Source organism: Watersipora subatra, chromosome 2 (genome assembly GCF_963576615.1).
Source record: "Watersipora subatra chromosome 2, tzWatSuba1.1, whole genome shotgun sequence".
Classification (NCBI taxonomy): domain Eukaryota; kingdom Metazoa; phylum Bryozoa; class Gymnolaemata; order Cheilostomatida; family Watersiporidae; genus Watersipora; species Watersipora subatra.
The window spans coordinates 65392424-65413889 of NC_088709.1; the positions used below are offsets into that span (position 1 = coordinate 65392424).

The window sequence follows — 21466 nt, forward strand, 5'->3', positions numbered from 1 at the left end:
ATCCAATTCACTACACTTTCTGCAAATCATGTTTTGCATTATCGTCAGCAATACAATTTTATTATTTAATTTTTACAAGCAAAATATTTTCATCCCGGCATAAAGCTTTTATTAAAAATATTCATCAAGTCGTGGCCACTCACATAGTTTTAGCTGTTACAATAAGACAAATTCATCTACTGCAAGAAACTCAAACAAAACATGGTTTATACAGCACACATTCAAGTCTCTCTTTCCCCTTTATGGCAGTTTCCATACTGACAAAGCTGCTTCGGCTGGTGAGACGACATAAACATCTTGTAATCAGTAACACAAAGGCAATAAATATATGTCATTCATAGATATGTCTTTCTAAAGCGTATCTACTGAAAGCTTTCAAATTCGGAGTTTGATAGATTTCGAGTGTAATTTTAAAAACGAATAAACGTTTAACAAAGGCACAAGTACGCCAAGCCAACGATTCGGAGCTTTGGTTTTGGAAATTAAAGATTTGCATTGATCAATCGATTTTCTTCACTTTCTACAAGTGAAAAGTGAACATCTAGTCAAACCATAAATCTAATTTACTAGATAAAACTGCCACAGAAAGTTTGAAGCAAATGTAGCTAGGAGAGCCGATAAAAAACCATAAAATGATGATTAGTGATAGCAAAAAGTTATAATTTTATTAATTAGTACATGTATTATTGAGTACTAAAATATTACCTTTAGTATATTCATCAATCTAAGCCATTTTATTGCTAGATGCTAAAGATTAAAAAGAAGCCATCAAGAATTCACTGTACATACGTATCTCGCACGCGCAGGAAATTACATTTCAGCCTCAAACAGGGAAATATAATCTGAATGTAAACTCAACAGGAAACTCTATAGGAGACTCATAGTAAAAGATAAATTTACCTCCATTTTCCAATCTTCCTCCGTAGAACTTTTACTACCTGATGCCAAGAAAACTCACTGTCACCTTCGCAGCAATTTTTACAATTATGTTGTTCGCCAATAAAACGTGTCGATCGAGTAATTCATTACAGTAACGATGTTAATTCATTTAGTAAATATCGATGTTCATGCAATTTAATAATAGAGGAAAATTCCTAAATTTGAGATCACAGCCAACGCGTCTTACGAGTGATAACATTTGTTACGGCCTATATGAAAATTTTGTGCTGATGATTGGCTAAGGAAGCTACCTCATATTTATCGCTTGTGGTTTCTTTTCAGATATATTGCTTGTGACGTCACGAAAGAAGCACCCGCTGGAACGTGAGCTTTTTAAAAGCGCATATATCACTGGACAGGGTTGGTCTACAAAGACAAAAATAGCATCAAATTGTAGCTGATGTTTCAGCCTTTTATGGGTCCTAATTTAATTTATACAAATTTTTTGACGCAACCACATCTTTAAAGTCTTTGTAAGATATATAGTTGGGGTCTGAAAAGTGAAAACATGACAAGCTACATCAAATTTACATACTTGAGCAGTAGCAACTGCTTTGCTTCAAGGAAAGCTTTTAGAAGTTAATTTCTTTTCAGCCTTTGAAGATTTTCGTGACTCTGAGTTCGGAAAGAAAATTTTTAGTTTACCGACGCAAGTTTGTTACTATGCTACATTGTTTTCATGATTGTTTATAAAAATAAAAAATCTCAGTGAGCCGCAGCACTACTAATGTAAGCATTGTTTATAAACTAGCTGAATGCATTTACTTGCCTAGGCATTCTCATTGCGCAAAACTAAAGATTAAATTGTCTCAAGGAGTATGAACATTGTTCAGAATTTTCTAACAACAGACTTTAAACTTACAGTGAAACGTTGATCATTTGCAACATTTTATTAATTTGCAGTTTTAATAATGTCTATTGAAACAATGCAACTTTTTGTGGTGTATACTTGTACTTTTAAATATAACACTAGACCCATTCAAACCAAGCTCTTGCTAATTAAACTCTGCTAAACGATTGTAATGCAATCAGACTGCTGATTTGTGTGAATGGTTCAGAGTTGTGATGCGTTAAATCTGTACTGTGTAATTGCAGCTCAGTAAGCAGTAATTTTCCACCGCATTACAACTTTATAAGGCAAAATGGACATTTTCTGTTACTTAAACCGTGCTCCTACTGTAAATTTCCTACTTTCATCCACTGCCTATTTACTTTCATGACTCATTACCTAAAACCCAGCAATTCATACATAGTACTAATGCACATTCTTAAAAACTTGAAACAGCATGCGTACTGAAATTGTGAATTAGTATGAAAATGATACTAGGAACCAGCTGACACTACTGACTTTCTAAGCATCTGTACTGCATTGTACAAGATCGTTCAATACTATTGTTAGCACTACTGAACTTGTTAGTCAGTCAGCCAAGGCAGTTTATCATTCAGTTTCGTTTCTACTTAATTTAAACTAAGTTTTGTAACTATAGAGTTATGTAAAAAAGTTTGTAGATACCATTTCTTATAATTTGCCCCAAAATCTGTTGCACATTAAATAATTATTTGATTCAAGACATTGACATTTTATTAGCGTAGCCGGCGCAACAATCTTTATATAGAATCCATTGAAACGTGATACGGTTTGTTATGAACATTGACCAATGAGGATCAATTTCCGGGATAAACAAACTGACGAAGAAAGTTCGCGAAAGTTGAAAGTCGTAATTGATGGATTAGGATCGATTGATGATCTAAATGACTGCTATAATTGCTACTGACGCTTGTTGCATTCATCTTGAGGGTAGCTCATTAAAGCCTGAAACTGTTTCACGATTGACAACAGTTAGAATAAACAAGATAAAAGAATGCTCTAACAGATGGGCTGCTGTTTCTAAACAACCTGAACATTCCCTTGCAGTTAAACAGCAAAACACTACTCTGTCAACAGATCATGTGTGCCATCAGAGTTGTTATTCTAAGTATACTAATGTTAGTAAGATCGAAAAGGCTGAAAAATCACATCTAAAGAAGTCATCAACTGTTACATTATTAGAGGTAAGATAAATTGTATTATTATCATTTGATGGTGTAGCTGCTGTATATATTAAATTAAAAAAACTTATTATAAAAAATCTAGGAAGTTTGTAAACTAGACAAATACAATTTGTTATTGTAAGTAGCAGCATGTGAATAACTGGCATGTAGAGACTGAAGGTTACATGGGCTGCTGCTGCTAATTATCTTTACATATACTAGGCCTGTACCCAACAAAGCACTTATTTTTTCTTATGAGTATACTTATGTTTACCAGAGCGTCCCATCTTCTGATGAGGAGAAAACTAAAAACTCCGAAAGTGAATCAACTGCCAAGCTTTTACGCTCTACCTCAACTGTGAGGGCACGTCGACGAACCTCTGTTCTTGATCCTACTTGCATTATATGTCAAAGGTTGGGGAAGTTCATAAAATCTAAGCGTACTCACAAAAGGAAATCGGAAGCATTATCACAGACCCAAACTCTTACAGCGGGTAGGCCTATATTAATATAGTTATTTTTTGTACTAATCCCTTGAAATTAATAGTAGCTCAAATCTCCATTTGTTAATGTTTTACAGTCTTAAAATTTTTATTAATTAGTGTCGATTACCTTTTTCTACACTTTATTATTTAACTGGATTCCAGGGCTGCTGAAGAAAGCAGCTGAAATAAGAAATGATCATAGAATCTTGATGTATATAAGAGACGCGGATCCTGTAGCCTCCGAGGTCCGATATCGTAAGTCTTGTTATCAAACGTACACCAACTTTTTTCACTATGAACCTAAGGGTGGAAGGTATGTTAAATACAATTAATCTCTGTGATTAAAAAAAACATTGCTTTAGTCAGTCAGCCGCCTAGCAGAAAAGTGACTAGAAATAACATTTCGTTTCTACTTTATTTAAACTAAAGTTTGATAGTGGAAAAAAGTTCTCTATATAATAAGGAACTTATTTATAAACCTTTGCCCCGAAATTTCTATGCACGTTTTCGAGTTATGACCAAAATTTTTATCGCAAAAATTTGGCCAATTTGCAATAATTGTCCCTATTGTGCCGAAAAGAAATATTTTGAGAAAGGCTGTTACTATCTTTATAATATATGTGCATAACAATCAAGTTATGTTTAAAATTATATCATGCAAACATGTACTGTTGATTTGCCTCTTTTGTAGCAAAAGTAGAATTTTTTCTTATCTGAAAGTAATACAAGACGGACAACTCCGAATTCTGTATTTAAAAAATAATAAATGTTGACTAAAATTGGATGAAAATTTGACAAAAAATTGGAAAAATAGCCCAATTACAGATTTACTTAGCCATCAAAATTATCTAAGTCCTCCTCAAAGTCACTGGAAACATGCTGTGCATTGTCCAAATCTTGATCACTGTTGCTGCAACCATCACATTTGCATAAGTCAGTGCATTTTAGTTGGGAGTTACGACAGGAACATTTACCACTATGACAGGCAGACTTTTTGCAAGAACAGTAAACTGTCTGCAATAGACTGGGTGGAGCGGTAGGGTTTTCCATCCACTTAATATCCAACTTCTCATCCTGCAATATCCAGCCAAAGCCATGAGGAGATGGAGGTTTAATTTTAGCAGACAAAGATAGCTGCCAGATGGTTGCCTGGTAGTTGACTCGTAGCAGATGTTGCTGTAACGCATCTCTAGTCGGAGGGAGTTGTCTCTCGGAGCTTGCATTGCAACAAAATGCTCTATATCGCGCCTCTTCAATAGTTTTTGCTTGTGGTGAGTAAAGCATGCAAATGACTGGTTCTATCGCATTTGTCATAGTTTCTTTATTTGTGTAAAACGATTGCCCTACTGAAGTTTTAATAGCCTCTACATATGGTGGATTGTTTTTAAATATGCTATAGCATTTCTTCTTTCCTTTGCCGAACAACGCACTTGTAGAGTCACATCCTGTGAGAGCATGAATCTGTGGTAAAGCTGCACACAAATCGGAGCCAAGTTTAATGTGCATAATACCAATGTCTAGCAATCGTAGCTTAGAGCCGACTCCTGTAGCAAAGATCAGTCTTTCACAATTCATTTTAGGAAAGTGAGAAAGGCACAAAATGGCAACATCTGTATCTGGTGACTTGATTAACACCGTTCCATAAGCTCGTGCATGTGTGGCATGAAGTAAAAGACGTGTGTCCGCCTCTTCATGATCGCTATGAAGCTCTGGAACTTCAGATACTGGTGGGCTAGCATCATTGTTTGTGAATACATAGCGAACACATGTAGCACCTGATGTTGCATATAATTCAAGATCTTCTTTCAGATTAGCAGATTTCCACGACTGGACCAGAAACTCCAACAAGGCTTCTTTGTTCTGTCCAACTGCTAAAAACTTTGACCACTGCTTCGGGATGTTTTGATCAGCTTTATAGATGTGTGTAATTTGTAATCTGCCATGTGTTCGTCTTGACCGTTCAAAACCTTTGATGCTAACTCTTGGGTAGTTATCCCCCACAAAGTCCACTCTTTTTGCTTTGTACATTTTTGAATAAGAATTTATAACATGAAGTACTTTTGTAGACAGCTCGCCAAATGTTGTTGGAATTTGACTTCTGGGAAGAGCTTGAATAAGTGCCATAGCATCAATTATCAAGGCTGTGTTATAAAGAGAGTCAATGTCCGCCGTTTGACTATCACAATCCGTTTCAAGTTCTTTCAGTAGATCTGCTTTGGTTGTTTTGTTAAGCCCAGAACCTTCCGCATTGGCAAGAGGTAAAGAGACTGAGCTTAAAGAGTAGGTTAGCAGATTTTTCAGGTCAATCTTTCTTTGATTAGCAACTACAAGCATCCTGCCAAAGAGTGATCTGCCACTCTTAACCTCATCTTTGCTAGAAGAAGTGCTTTTAGTAGTTGTGCCAAATGTTTTGAGCTTTTGTTGTTTGATAGGTGCAAACACATCTGTTGTCTTTTTCACTACTCTTTCTTCAATGAACTCAGTTAATGCTTTCTCTCCATCACAATATGCCTGGTCTAATGACTGCTGGATGGGCTGAGCTGCTACAGCTCCCGAACTGATACTAACTAGACTGTCCAAGCCACTGTTCCATGGATTGATCATACTAGAGATAGTTTCAGATAACCTTTCGATGTGCTTTTCATCTGACTTCATTCTGGCAAAACAAAATATCTCATGATCCACTGGCAACTCAGTTGGGCCATTACAGAACTCAAAATGTTTTTCAGTGCACCAATTTTAGTAAAAATATAAATAAATTATAATTTCGGTTTGAAAATTTTGTTGCAAATGATTCTTGTTCAGACAACTGGAAACACAAAAACCTGCTGAGAGCTCTATTTCAAATGGTGTAGAACGGTGTAGGCTGGAGTTAGCAGAAGTCATACAATTACTCAGCAGTATAAACATTCATTTTAAATACTGTAAACCTACCTGGCCAAGCCAGTATCTTTTGCTTTGTAGTCTTCAGGATCTTTTATTCCGGCCATCATCTCACACTTCTCTAGCACTGCTGCTTTGGCTGGCTGGGCAAGAACCCATCGTTGTACAGCTCCTGATAATAGACACGCATTGTTATTGATAATAACATCCAGATATACAAACACACGTAGAGTAGAAATGTAATCAAACAACAATATTGCCAACTTTTACAACTAATGTTTCTTTTTTAATTTTACACACCAACTCACCTCTTGTAAGTGTAATGCCTCGCACACCACCACTGGTCTTACTTTGTCGATTTACAGTTTGTTCTATTGCATGGTCTGCGGCCAGTGAAGTGAATGGTATCTTTGCTGAGCGTTGCACAGTAAATTGTCCAGCATGATTAAGTCGGGTATGAACCCATGGATGTGTTTCTGGCAGGTCTATCATTTCTATCCAGTATATTGGAGCATATCTGCAATTAAAAAAACAATATGCATAACACAGAATAGATCCTGGACAGTTACCTACCTGATCACACATGCATACCTCTATGAAAAAGACATTAACCTATTTCCTCGTGAAAAATTATATAAATCATGCATACTATATCATATATAAACACTACATACAAGCTTACATTACTCTCACACTTACTCAATGTAGTTTTTAATTAATTTTTATTTGTGTGTATGTGCTTACGAACATACCTAGAATAGTTTATGCGATCATATGCAAAGAACCAGGGAAGCATAGCGCGAAGGGAATCAAGATGAAGAGCCCAGTTAGAGTCCCTAGTAGCTCGAAGAAAGTTTAGGAGAATGCCAACTAAGTCCATGTAAGAATTCCAGAATCTGTAGGTTGAGGATTGCTGACATTCACGCTCAACGTGTGTGAGAAATTGAGATCGGATCTCTTCAAGATTAGCAGAATTTACTTCACCAGTGTTAATATATGAAGTTTTAATAGATTGCATTACAGTGTCAAACTGTTGTGAGCTTGTCTCATCTAACGAATCTAGAAAGTTAGCTAGTTGTAATCTACCCAATGCTTCAAACAACAACTTGTGTGATCGAATAGCTCTATTGTACATGTGTCCAGAAGAAACTCCTTTTATTGATCCTGGAGCAACCACTCCTGATTCAATCAATATGTCTTCTAGTCCACTAAGCTGGAATCTCTTGCCAATTACGCCCATAAATGTCATCATGGTATGAAATTCTCCAAGGCGTACTACCAACCTACTTTTCATGGTCTCATTCTTCCACCTGACTTGTTGGGCCTTGGCATAGATAGCTTGGTCAAAAACCACAACAATATTGGGAATTTCTAGTTCTTTGCAGATATTTAAAGATCTCTCAAGAACATGACAAATGGTACTCATTTCAGTTGCTGGCGCTTCAATCACAGGCAAGTAATGAATTTGGGACTTGGGCAGAACAAGCTTCTGAGATGTGCTATTGAATCCGGTCCATGCTGGAACATCTCCTTTGGAAACATGTTTAAGAGCAACGTAAACAAAGTCCTTAGCACTAGCTTTGTCAACACGTGATTTGGCTTCCTTTAGTGAGTCTTCAGCATACTTTAATATACCCTCTGGCCCGTGACGCTTCCCAAGATGATACGGTTGTATATCAGTGAGAGCAGGCAAAAACGATCTAGATCGTTTAGAGATAAGGTGATCCGTGGAGACTTTTGTAGAAGCTGTAGCTGTAGAAGCTGTAGCTTCAATTTCTTCGTCTGTTTGTTGTACTAATATGCCATTTGTGTGGTGAGTGGTTCCATGGCCTGACAATGTCTCCTCTGCAAAGTCAATATTGTCGAACACTAGAAACGCAAATTTATGCTTTGCAAACGTAGGTGGTATAAAGCCATCATGATGTTCAGAAACAGCTTTCATGGCAAATGCTGTCTCCATTCGTACAGATGTGTCATAACTACAGCTATGCCCTAGTCCATTGAGTAGCTTGCTAATAGCGGAAGAGCCAGTCATGTGGCGTAAAGTAATACCTAAAGCCAGAGACTTAGGTGTAGGTTTCTTTCCATTAGAGTGCAGGTAAATGATGTCCTGACATATTGACAATATTTTAAGCTGGACATCTTTAGAGACTTCAACATGGCTATCAGGTTTAGGCTCGTCATTTTCTCCAACAATTGTAGCAATCATATTGAAAAGATCAACAGGAACCGTCATTAAACATTGTTCATGAGAAAATTCATCAGGCGTAGGAGGCCACGAGAAACATTTTTCCTTTGTTGAATCTTCTATGGCATTTCTTATGTGTAGACCACTATAATAGAGTTCTCTGTTTACATTGGATGCTGAAGACAGTATCGACTGGCTAAGATTACAGTCTACAGAGTCTTCACTAGTTGTTGATGATCTGGCTAGTCGAAAACTGTCGTCTGCCACAATATCAGACAGTGAAGCAGTTTCAGCATAGACAATTTCAGATCGAGATCGGTTTGCAGGCTTGTAAAAGACCAATCTGTCAAACTGCTTACGAAGTCGATACTTTAGCTTAGCTGATGTCCTGAAGCATAAAACAATAAAATCTAAATTTTGTGCTGCATGAGGCACACAGCACAGAACACTTGCTTATTGCTACATAAAATTACAATTTGCACACCAAATACATCTTCTACCTAGTTTGTAAGTCAATCTCAAATGAAACAGCTACTAAACACCTATAGGTAAGTGTTCCAAAATCACATGTAACTAGGACAAACGTAACTTGGTTTTTGGCTGGTTACAATGACACCTAAATGTAGGCTCCTCACATTAAAGGTAAAGGAAGTATTTATATCCCGTCTTATGTACCGAAGCTGGTAGTTCAAGGTGGCTAACAATTGATATACACATGCCAGGCTATTGTGGCTACTCTTAACAAAGCAGGCAACGGTGAATCTTTTACATGCTTGTAGTACAATGAAGTGTCGCTATCACAGCACACAGGACATCCAGTATTTTACACCTTGATCCGAAAGGGTGCAACAATTTAGAGTGCAAAGCTTGTTGAAGGCTTTTAGTAGAAAGTACCCAAAGCTGGAATCGAACCCTGGACTCCTGCATGAAAGTCTAACCTCCTATCCGCTAGGCTACTCCTTACATTAAAAGACTTTTAATGAGAATAGTATATCATAACCTTACACTTACATGAAACCTTCTCTGTCATCCTTATGCTTGTTATATAAAGCCACTAGATCAGTCATTGTGAAACACTCTTTCCCTTCTATTATTCGTTTTATCACAACTGACTCACAAAATGATCTATACAGCTCGTCATCCTCATGTCTGTAAAAGGTGAACAATCGTTTAATTGAATTTACATGTGAACAAACGTAGTATGCCAGAAAGTAAGTGTTATATTACATCCCATTAGGTGCAACAGCATGGTTAAGAATCTACCGCCAACATGGTTAAGAATCTACCAGAAGCATCCAAAACCACAACAAACAGAAAGTGTGAAATCATAGCAGTGTAAATTATATCATTGCTAGCTTATTGGTTTCCTTACTAACTTGCTTAGATTAGACCACACCACTCAACATAAATTTATATACAATTACTGTACTTACTAAAATCTTTTGGTTCTGTAAGAAAGTATTTAACATAACAATGAAAAATACATACATTTATGAATGCTAAAAACAGAAGTGACAAAATTCATTTAGTAACGAGCATGCCAAAAGCAATGTTTTTTTTTAATCACAGAGATTAATTGTATTTAACATACCTTCCACCCTTGGGTTCATAGTGAAGAAAGTTGGTGTACGTTTGATAACAAGACTTATGATATCGAACCTCGGAGGCTACAGGATCCGCGTCTCTTACATACATCAAGATTCTATGATCATTTCTTATTTCAGCTGCTTTCTTCAGCAGCCCTGGAATCCAGTTAAATAATAAAGTGTAGAAAAAGGTAATCGACACTAATTAATAAAAATTTTAAGACTGTAAAACATTAACAAATGGAGATTTGAGCTACTATTAATTTCAAGGGATTAGTACAAAAAATAACTATATTAATATAGGCCTACCCGCTGTAAGAGTTTGGGTCTGTGATAATGCTTCCGATTTCCTTTTGTGAGTACGCTTAGATTTTATGAACTTCCCCAACCTTTGACATATAATGCAAGTAGGATCAAGAACAGAGGTTCGTCGACGTGCCCTCACAGTTGAGGTAGAGCGTAAAAGCTTGGCAGTTGATTCACTTTCGGAGTTTTTAGTTTTCTCCTCATCAGAAGATGGGACGCTCTGGTAAACATAAGTATACTCATAAGAAAAAATAAGTGCTTTGTTGGGTACAGGCCTAGTATATGTAAAGATAATTAGCAGCAGCAGCCCATGTAACCTTCAGTCTCTACATGCCAGTTATTCACATGCTGCTACTTACAATAACAAATTGTATTTGTCTAGTTTACAAACTTCCTAGATTTTTTATAATAAGTTTTTTTAATTTAATATATACAGCAGCTACACCATCAAATGATAATAATACAATTTATCTTACCTCTAATAATGTAACAGTTGATGACTTCTTTAGATGTGATTTTTCAGCCTTTTCGATCTTACTAACATTAGTATACTTAGAATAACAACTCTGATGGCACACATGATCTGTTGACAGAGTAGTGTTTTGCAGTTTAACTGCAAGGGAATGTTCAGGTTGTTTAGAAACAGCAGCCCATCTGTTAGAGCATTCTTTTATCTTGTTTATTCTAACTGTTGTCAATCGTGAAACAGTTTCAGGCTTTAATGAGCTACCCTCAAGATGAATGCAACAAGCGTCAGTAGCAATTATAGCAGTCATTTAGATCATCAATCGATCCTAATCCATCAATTACGACTTTCAACTTTCGCGAACTTTCTTCGTCAGTTTGTTTATCCCGGAAATTGATCCTCATTGGTCAATGTTCATAACAAACCGTATCACGTTTCAATGGATTCTATATAAAGATTGTTGCGCCGGCTACGCTAATAAAATGTCAATGTCTTGAATCAAATAATTATTTAATGTGCAACAGATTTTGGGGCAAATTATAAGAAATGGTATCTACAAACTTTTTTACATAACTCTATAGTTACAAAACTTAGTTTAAATTAAGTAGAAACGAGATTTTATTTCTAGTCACTTTTCTGCTATGTGGCTGACTGACTATGTCTAGTAAGTCCCATATCATATTCCAGATTCGAATCATATAGGCTACAATATGCTAGTGGTGATCAACTTGTTTGCCTAATTACATTCAAATTTTAATTCCATCCACATCTTGCAATTGTGTTGGAATTGTCAACACTATACTTGATTTTGGAATGATATTTCATGAAAATGTACTGTGCATGTATGTACAATCAACTGTAATGCAGAGGTTTTTATTGCTTGTAGCACTACGAAATGTACCTTAGCAACACTTCCACTGTATCTAGCATTGCACACTGTGCAGAAGGTAATACTGTCACTGAATCAATACTGTTTACTATGCATTAGTAAAGACTTGTACAGCATGTATAGTGCATACTACCCATAGTAAAAGTTTGTAATGCAATTATCCTGACAGCATCATGACTGTGACACACTTACTAGTGCCACTGCATGGCTAATGCAATTATATAGATGTCTAGACTGACAATTGTTGAAATTGCAATGAGTTTTATATCCAAGCGCAAGTGAGGGCAGTGCTCATTAATGAGTAGTTATGTTTTCTCATAATGGTGACAACCCTGACCATGGTTTTATGTCAACTGTTAATCCACTTAATCTGCAAGAATAACGTAATCCCCCACCAAAGCTAAGTGATTAGAATAACATAAAACTGTTTTGTGACCTTGTCTTTAAACCTTGCAGTTACATGATATTGACATGTTGGTATGAAGTTTATTTTTTATTTTACTGGCTAATGGAAGAATTGGTAAAAGCAAGTGATGTTGTATGGAAATAAAAGAAAAGAGCAATTATAATGACTCAAAAACCTAACAACCTTTAATAGCAAACCTTTTGTGAGATCAGGATATTTTGTGGCATCAAAGTTGTGGCATAGTATGCAGGATAGTCTGTTGACGTGCTTTAGACAACAGAGATTCAAAAAACTCGAGGTACATCGAGCCCAATTCTATACCTATCAAACATCATCAATCTGAAACAAAATTTGTGTAGTGTTTCTAGCTTTTCTATAGCTCTATCTAATAAATATGAAAAAAAATTAAATGAAACAGCAAGCAGTTGCCGTGAATAACTTTGTTATATATGCATAGGACATGATATGTTCTCATGATTGGCCTATGATTTACAGAATTTAGCTAGATAAAAGGGGTAGCGAGAGGAATTTTCTGTGTTATGATCATTGGTTTAACATTACATAACCAGGCTTCATAATTAGTAGCTAAATGAAAGCGGTGGATGTCATTTGGAAACGACCTAGATACTGACATTTCAATAGATGATGTAATGCTGAGATAACATTTTACCACATCTTTTACCTTGTATCAATGGTAGTAACAATTTGCCACTACACTGTGTCATCACAGCGCAGTACCAAGTGATATTTCAGTGCATTCAAATTTTTTAATATGAGTAGGCTTTTACTTTATAGGCTTTAACATATATGTAATAAATTTAAATACTTATATTATTTTTAGCCATTTCTTAAACATATTTCTAGTAAACATCAGCCCCAGACTTCTTTGTTTTCAGGGTGTAATAGATAATTACTTCAACAGATGTGTCATGACTATATAACAGGTACATTTTTATTAAATACTAACGATCTTTCCAGTCTTTGGTTGCTGGGATGAATAAGCTGTAGAGCTGCTGCTGCTTCTGCGGCAATTGGTGTGGCTGAGACTAGGACTATTTTAGGCACCGATATGTGCACTAATTCTGTTTAGTTTTTGGCATTCTCGGCTCATCTTGGTCTACTGTCTTCTCTAGATCTGGTCAGTAAAGCAGCAGTTGATGTCCTGTGCAATATGACTTAACAAGCTTACCCTATTGGTGATAAAGTTTCTAAGTTTATAAAGTTTTTTTTTTAAAGTTTCAAAGTCTACAGTATTTTCAATTTTGTTCTACCAAGACGAGCCACAGAAGGCAACCAGGCAATTTTTTCTCAATTATTTTGTGTATTTCATTTTTAGCAAACTGTTGAACTTTTACACACATTAATATTTGTTACATTCACTGCCTATTTCTGATTTCATGTTTATTTTACAATTTATGGCTAATTCTATTCACTTGAGTTGCCTCTAAAACATTTGAACCAATATGTATATTTTAATCTGTTAGAAGTAATTGCAACTGTTTTATATTGACTTACATGTCATGTAGTTCACAATCATAGAGCTACATGTATTAACTATACTAGACTGGGCAATGCGAAGCCACGGTGTCCTACAAAAATAGCCACATTCCTCGCGACACAACGTCAACGCTTTGTTCACTTGCGGCTGGTCAAGCAAGCGAGTCATCATTGTTTACATTGAAAGAATGGCTGAGACAGCTTTGTTGCTACATGTAATTTGACATAACTACTAAAGTACACAAGATATTGGTTTAAAATTTTAGATGAAAGGCTTATACACTATGCATTTCCTACCCTGAAAATTTGTAAACGTAAAGTCGAATATTTCATATGTAAAGTGCCAGTAAAAGTGTATATATCTATTCAGAAAATATTGCAAAATTATCAATGTTGCCCTATGCTATGGGCTAACATGTCAGATAGCTAAGTGTACAAACTGATTTCAAATACATACACACTAGTAAATGGTACACTGATCGCAGTCTACCATGAACATAAATGTTGAGTCTTAGGTGCTATGCAAACAGCATCAGAAAAATCGTAGAAAACAAACGACAAATGGTACACTTTTCTAGACATCATTATTGTGACAGGCTACACATGGCTAAAGACGACCAGTCGGCTGAGCTTTGATCTAAGATTATTTTTGTTAGCTGCTACCTTTGTAGCTGTGAAGGATTTTCCCTAATACCTACGTATTACTACACCTTCAAGAACTCACGGGCTATAGTTTAAATGCTGTCAGATTAATATTAACCCTAATATTTAAATAGGCCTAGATAGCTACACTAAACTGTGATGAACAGTGTTAGCATAGCCACATAACCCTGAAAGGATGACTTTCGGGTTATTGATATTGCCCACAGCTACACTAAACTGTGATGAACAGTACTAGTGTAACCCCATAACCCCGAAAGGATGACTTTCGTGTTATAATTGCTACTTCAATAACGTAGTCCTATGTAATTGAGACAATCAATTGACATAGGATAATCAACTTGACATAGTGATATGATGACTATGGAAAGTTGTACAAACTCAAGCAATATCTGAGATAATCAGATATTGATAGACCAACGCTGTTCGGTGATAAGCCGTTACAGCCTAGAATAGCATAGCATGCGACTAAAATCTCTTATCCACAATCTAGATTGATAGATATAACAACAAGCTTAATTTCACAGGTTATAATTCCTTTTATTTACTGATTCAGACTAAAACATACCTGGAATATAGAATAAGGCTTAGAATATATTCAGATAAAAGCAGGAAAAAGACTGAGTAAAAATAAGGTAACACAGTATTTTATACCTTCTCAACATAAATGATAGACCAATGAACTTAAAGTCTTTATTTACTTGGTCCAATCATTATCTTTTCATGTGTAGGCTGTTTACTCTGTAGTTCCGGCGTCAGCAGAAATACCAAGCTGACCACCGTTCTCAGCAAACAACATGATTCATAATTTCGTAATTCAAGTCTACCGGTTGTTTGTCATGAAGGTAAAATTCTCAGCCAAACAAAAAATGGCCAACATATCGCAGATATTATATATATAAATCCATTACATAGCCTCGTGGTGAATTCTAATTCTGACATATCTGGATGTGATAGTTTTAACTAACGCTGGCTGCGCTGTGACTTGAGCATGGAACTTCCTGATGCAAATTGCTTTGTAAAACCAACAAAAGAGTCTTAGTGACCACCGGCTTGTGTATGTCTGCAGTGATTCCTTGAATAGATTCCTTGAATATTCCTTCCAGAATAGATTATACGGCAGTGTGTCGACTTACAAGGAAGTCGACACACTGCCGTATAATTTTGAGCCTAGACATATCTTTGTGATGACAGGATGAGGTGTAAACAGACCACCTCTATCTTTTACACTGATTAGTGTCGCATCATCCCTGGTGCGTAAACCTGGACAGGAGGCTATAAAGCTGGTGCAGTCATTGCAGTTGAGTTTTAAGCTCTGTACCACATAACCTGCTAAATAAATATTATATGTTAATATTATTATAAAAAGTATACATGTATGTATCAACCGTAAAATAAATTTACCTACATCTCACTGATCCGCTGCAGTATTATTTCAAGCCACTCTGCTACCTGTATATCTGTTCTATACACTAACAATAAGTGAAAGTAGCTAATACCAAAATACATGTACATACCTAAATCATGTACCACAATATGGGCAGTCATGCAGTTTAGCCCATGCAGCAAGGCTACAATGTGTGCCAGATCTCTTGTTTTGTAGAAAATTTGGAGGAATTGGTTGTATTTACCTACCGATGTATTCCACTACGTCCGAGACAGATTTTGACAGATCGATTTCCAGCCGTTCGCTTGATTCCAAATAATCATGGAAGTCATCGTCACTTTCTACAATAATTTTTCTTTGTTTAGATGAGAAAAGTAGGTAGCAGGAGCCATCTGAGCTATCACAATCAAGACAGTTAGCACTCGTGCTTGGTGTGATGTCTGTTTTCACTAGTCGAGCTCTCAGTACAGATTTGAAGCTACGGATATCTGGATTATTGTTGAAACCTCCCTTGGCCCGAATCTTTGAGGACAGTGTTTCTATATGCTCTTGTCTAAGCTTGTACAGAAGTAAATACTTGGCCTCACGAAATGTTTGAAAAATTTAATTTCCTATTCCAAGGTATGAGGTACGCTTATGTAGAGGGTCGAGAATGATCTCTTCAGATTGCTTGGCGGCTGTTGGCTCTTCATAGCAAAGTGAAGGTTCCAGGACTGGCTCATTGCGGTCTAGTGGAGATGATTTAGATAGTGTTGGTCGGCATTACAGTCGGTCTATGCTTTGGTTGAGTCGGTTGTAAATATTTTGGCGGAGTATCAAATACCCTTAGTACAGCAGTAGGTTCTAGTATGGCAGCCATCACCATACTCATTTACTAGCCCATGTCCACCTGCCATGGTCATGAAAAACTTCATGAAATGGGCAACACTTTGTCTACTTCGCGGTTGGCACCTCTTTGTGCGAAGCAACTTTTCAAATACTAGTGCCAGCAACGAACTTTAGGAAAACATCTTGGAATAACTATTATTTGTATGTATATCTCGAAAAAAATCCGCACGATTTCTTGCTCTTCATATCTAGGTACCTCTCACAACCACACTTGAAAACAATTTAAGTAAAATTTGCCTTTGAATCATTTCCAGTGCTGGTAGTTGCTCTACTTTCTATGGCTTCTTACTTAAAAATATGGCCTGGACTAGGCAAAGTGAACAAAGCAACAAAGTGAACACAGACCTATTTTCTGATGCTGTTTGCATAACACCTAAGACCCAACATTTATATTCATGGCAGACTGCGATCAGTGTACCATTTACCAGTAGGTATGCATTTGAAATCAGTTTGTGCACCTAGCTATCTGACATGTTAGCCCATAGCATAGGGCAACATTGATAATTTTGCAATATTTTTGAATAGATCAATATACATTTTTACTGGCACTTTACATATGAAATCTTCAACTTTATGTTTACAAATTTGCAGGGTAGGAAAATCATAGTGTATAAGCTTTGCATCTAAAATTTTAAACCAATATCTTGTGTACTTTAGTAGTTATGTCAAATTACATGTAGCAACAAAGCTGTCTCAGCCATTCTTTCAATGTAAACAATGATGACTCGCTTGCTTGACCAGCTGCTAGTGAACAAAGCGTTGACGTTGTGTCGCGAGGAATGTGGCTATTTAAGTGGGACACAATGCTGAGCCTAGTATAGTTAATAGGTCTATGTTCACAATGCAAACTTCACATTGAGCCAGTTGGGTTAAATAGAGTCACATGAACCACAACTTCTCATCATTAAATCTAGCTCTCCGTTATGGCTTGTTGCCCTAGATAGGGCATGTTGCTGCAATCACGTAATTAACTTCAAATTGACTGATTTGAAAAAAAATTTCATTGCCGCTTAATGTTACAGTGTTTTTTAAACTTCTCTTATTGACAAGCGGTTAGTCATGATGCATTGCACATGCCGATAGCTTGTGAATTGTGTGCTGTTTTTTAAGCATTGCAGAAAGCCCTAAGATCTTTAAATAAATCTCATAGGCATACCAGATAGCAGAGATTACCAGAAGGGGTTGGCAAGGCATTAAAATCACTTGTATGGTTCAAACTTGTATGTCCTAGAACATGTTATACAATACAAAAATACTGTTTTTTAAAAATTGTGCTCAAATTAATGCACGATTTCATCATTGCCTTTTAAACCAATCATTTGGCAAGTCTCTCCCAGCTATTGTTTGAAACATATATGTATATTGTCTATACATATTAGTGTACGTGCTGTAGCGTATAAATTAAAACCATCAAAAATGTACAAGCCTGATAGTAAACTCTCTCTGTTATATTGAAATCATCAGAGTTACAATACTTTTTCTGCATAGGCTGAGGTAAGGCCTGCTTCAGACCAGCAGACAGCTGCGTAAACTCTGAGTCTTCATTTATACAACAGCCAAAAAAATAAACAAATGGTGTAGCTGCGTATGGGCATCAACCTAATTTAATTGTGCTGATAACCACATTTCTTTCTGTAGGACTCAATATCGCTTGGGTTAACTCGGAGTGCACTCGGGATCGCTAGTGGAGCAGTTGCTGAGATTCGATATCAAACCTAGGTTATCAAAGTTAGGCTTCAAATCTAACTTATTTAACTCATCTCATGTCAGCAACGCTTTTTAGTGCAAGTATTATCAATGGAGGACAACTGAGCTGGCAGAAGATCTATGTGGCTGCAAGTTTCTGATTTAGACCAATGTGAGTAGGATAAAACTGTATTTAAGAAATGAAACAGATAATGAAAGCAGCAGGTATGTGTGCTTTTGCTTTAGATTTTACTTTACCTTGAACTTTGGGGACTACATTAGGCTACAGGATTTGTTGTTGTCGCTCATCCAAAGTAACAAAAATATACAACTTTTAATGAAGCTTGGATGACTGTAGCCTAACATTTGCTTCATACTCAAGTCAAGTCAACCTCATATGTCAAGCGATTGTCAGGAATCGAGTGTTGCGATCATTGGTAGACATTGGTAGATATGCATCACTGAATAATTTTCCATTGCTAGCTGGTTGTCGGATGCATGCTTTACGTTATATCCTTAAAATCCCAAATTTTTCCAACTTCTCAAAAATTCAAGTGATTCAAAGATCTATAACAAAAGTTTAATTAAAAATGGTTTACAGAAAGAGTTTTTAATTGAATTCTGAAAGAATATATAATTTATATTGTAATCCTCATACAAAAATTAGTTCCGTACTATGTGCTAATCAAAGCTACCATTTCAAGGCAAAGGTTAGCAGTAGTTAACTTTTCGGTATAGAGATTCAAGACGAAAAAAATTCATGTAAAATAAACGTTTTATAATGCTAAAAGCCTAGAACTAAGTGTAGCATCAGCTTTGCTAGCAAAGCTTTGTGAAGCGTATTACATACACATGGCATGAGGAAAATCTGTTGCTGCAGATGTTTATATTATTGATTGATATAATTAATGTGGTTATGTAAACATTGACTGTAGCATATATTCTTTAAGGGAAAATGTATATTTTGCCATAAGCCTTGCTTTTTTTTTTAAACATTTTTTGAAGATTGACTAACCAAACATGAAACAGGTAGGCCTACATTAAAAATAATTAAGCTTTTCGTATACCCATTATTATGCTCGTTTTCAACGAATTTGTGTGTAGCATCAGAAAACTCAATGACCAAAATTTGCTTGATATTTCTCCAGTATCCTGCTGGACATGTATTGTCTCCAGCTAGCTTTAGCTTTCAGAGCCAGACATAGAAACCAGTTCAAGCAATAAAGGTCATAAACTAGTAACAAGCATTAATTAAACATCCCTTTGTATATAGCTTAGTGTATGGCATTATGTAATCTCATACCTGTTGGCTGTTTAGTTCAGAGAAAGAGCTAATCTCATCCATCACTGTCAACAGGGTGTCAACAATCACTGTCTCTGTTGGCTGGCACTGGCTACATGCATTACTCATGTGTCTTTGTGTAACTTGTGATGTACTCTCTAACTTGGTCCACATAAATGCATGCTAATAATCAAATGTCTTTTTTTCTTGTAGAGTGTAACATTGTGTTTCGTAATAATGCTATAATGCCTGGCTTGCTCTTGGTTGCAGGTATGTACTGTCAAGATAAAGCAATCTGACTTTTTTCCATTTTTTTTCTAGGCTTTCATTTATATGGTCTCTAATTTAGACACCAACTGCGACGACTTAGCCTTTAGCTGTGCGCTTTTCTTGTTGTTTTGTTACCGTTACTTATGCCAACAGAAAATTTAATATTCACATTGTTTTATATAGTAATAATAATAGCAAAAAGAGTACAATTTAAAATATTTTTTCTCTGTAATTACCGAAAATCATATTTAGCGACCAATATAGTTCTAGTCATAACATTGAAATGAATATTTACATGGTGTAGTATCCTGGTTAGCCTCTGAACCTTGAGTTAAATGTATTCTGTTTTTGTCTAATTTAAAAGTTTTGAGCTATTGAGACATACACTGACCCTCGTATAGAGATAAACCCTGTCTTTAACAATGATGATTTCAGCCAGCTTTCAATAACCTAACCAACAGACCTTACCCATCCTGCGTTGTGCTGTCCTTGTATTGTAGTTGGTTTTTGTTAGTGCAGAGTAGGTGAGAAGTAGGATACTTGAGCCAATAAAAGAGTTACATTTTTAATGTGAAATAACTAAGGTTTTTTTGCGTTGTATTTATAATTTTGCATGCTCTTAGAGCTTGGTTAAGTGCATCCGTGAACATGGTTTTACTTTTGCTCTCTCAACTGCATTCAAATAATTTCATATAGTAAAGTCAATGGGCCATCTATCCTTGAAGAAAGATGCATGGGTCAGTATGGAGGATTCAGAGGCCACCACTTGAGGAAACTTGGGCATAAGGGCAAATTTCATGATCTTTGGCTATACATATAACTGAAAGCTTTTCATTTAATATCTTATTGCAGCACTACCCATAACATTTTTTGACGTACAGATTTTTGCTGCTTTTTTTTTATAAAACTATGGTATTGGCTAAAAGCGTAAATTGAATGGGTTATGATAAAATTATACTTGGCCGCTTGACCCATCTATCCGTTTTTGCGCTTGCATTGCAGTAGATTAGTTGGGCCAACTGGTCCAACTATCCTCATCCATAATGGCCCATGTATACCCAGCTTATAACTTTTGTAAAGTGCCATAACTCTCAAGTTATTTACAGATTAGTTTTAAATTTTGTCTCAAATTGGTTAAAAGATGTTTATTTATGTTGAAAACAAAAATTTGAGTAAACGTCATTCATTTGCTGCATGTTAAACCTGCTAGAATATTAAGTAAATTTACGAAACAGTACTGATGAAAGGTAACTTACCTCCATGCTTGACAGTTTCACTTTGACAGAAACTAAGATGGCAGCAGTGACCTATTTTTGGATTGGACAATATTATACAAGCAATAGAAAACTAAAATAAAGTAAACAATTTCTAATAATGGGGTTACCTATGTATCCCCTGTTTCCAGATATCCCACTTCTCCCCTAATATTTATCCTGAGTAATTATACTCACTGGAAATGCGAGTTTATCTTCTCTCAATTTTTGGCATTAGAAAGTTTGAGTATTTTTATCATGTTTGCTAGAATTTTGACTTCTGAGTTCGAGTTTGGCACATGAATTCTTGAAGCACAATGAATAAATGCTGGGATTAGTCGCTTGAAAGATGTGCAATACTCAA

At 36.0% G+C, this 21466-nt stretch overlaps 2 protein-coding genes across 2 annotated transcripts; both read right to left on the reverse strand.

Moving 5' to 3' along the window:
• Positions 1-3778: 3778 nt before the first annotated feature.
• Positions 3779-6922, reverse strand: LOC137388449 (uncharacterized). Its single transcript, XM_068074935.1, has 3 exons — positions 6647-6922; positions 6390-6510; positions 3779-6111 (listed from the first exon to the last, which is right to left on the reverse strand). The coding sequence occupies exons 1-3, from the start codon at positions 6828-6830 to the stop codon at positions 4287-4289; spliced, it is 2130 nt and encodes a 709-aa protein (XP_067931036.1). The 5' UTR covers positions 6831-6922; the 3' UTR covers positions 3779-4286.
• A 131-nt stretch (positions 6923-7053) lies between these two features.
• On the reverse strand, positions 7054-11415 carry LOC137388450 (uncharacterized). The gene is made up of 5 exons (XM_068074936.1): positions 10895-11415; positions 10422-10638; positions 10118-10268; positions 9538-9735; positions 7054-8914 (listed from the first exon to the last, which is right to left on the reverse strand). Exons 1-5 carry the CDS (start codon positions 11192-11194, stop codon positions 7054-7056), a joined length of 2727 nt encoding a protein of 908 aa, XP_067931037.1. The 5' UTR covers positions 11195-11415.
• Positions 11416-21466: the final 10051 nt, after the last annotated feature.

What these genes read in the sequence shown, in the direction of transcription:
- LOC137388449 (XM_068074935.1), bottom strand. Translation starts at nt 6,830, where the DNA reads ATGATAGACCTGCCAGAAACACATCCATGGGTTCATACCCGACTTAAT. An exon ending in AGGCATTACACTTACAAGAG is followed by an intron (nt 6,511 to 6,646) that starts GTGAGTTGGTGT and finishes GTCTATTATCAG; the next exon opens with GAGCTGTACAACGATGGGTT. An exon ending in AAAGATACTGGCTTGGCCAG is followed by an intron (nt 6,112 to 6,389) that starts GTAGGTTTACAG and finishes TTGTTTTGCCAG; the next exon opens with AATGAAGTCAGATGAAAAGC.
- LOC137388450 (XM_068074936.1), bottom strand. Translation starts at nt 11,194, where the DNA reads ATGACTGCTATAATTGCTACTGACGCTTGTTGCATTCATCTTGAGGGT. An exon ending in GACCCAAACTCTTACAGCGG is followed by an intron (nt 10,269 to 10,421) that starts GTAGGCCTATAT and finishes ACTGGATTCCAG; the next exon opens with GGCTGCTGAAGAAAGCAGCT. An exon ending in GATGACAGAGAAGGTTTCAT is followed by an intron (nt 8,915 to 9,537) that starts GTAAGTGTAAGG and finishes TTTATGCTTCAG; the next exon opens with GACATCAGCTAAGCTAAAGT.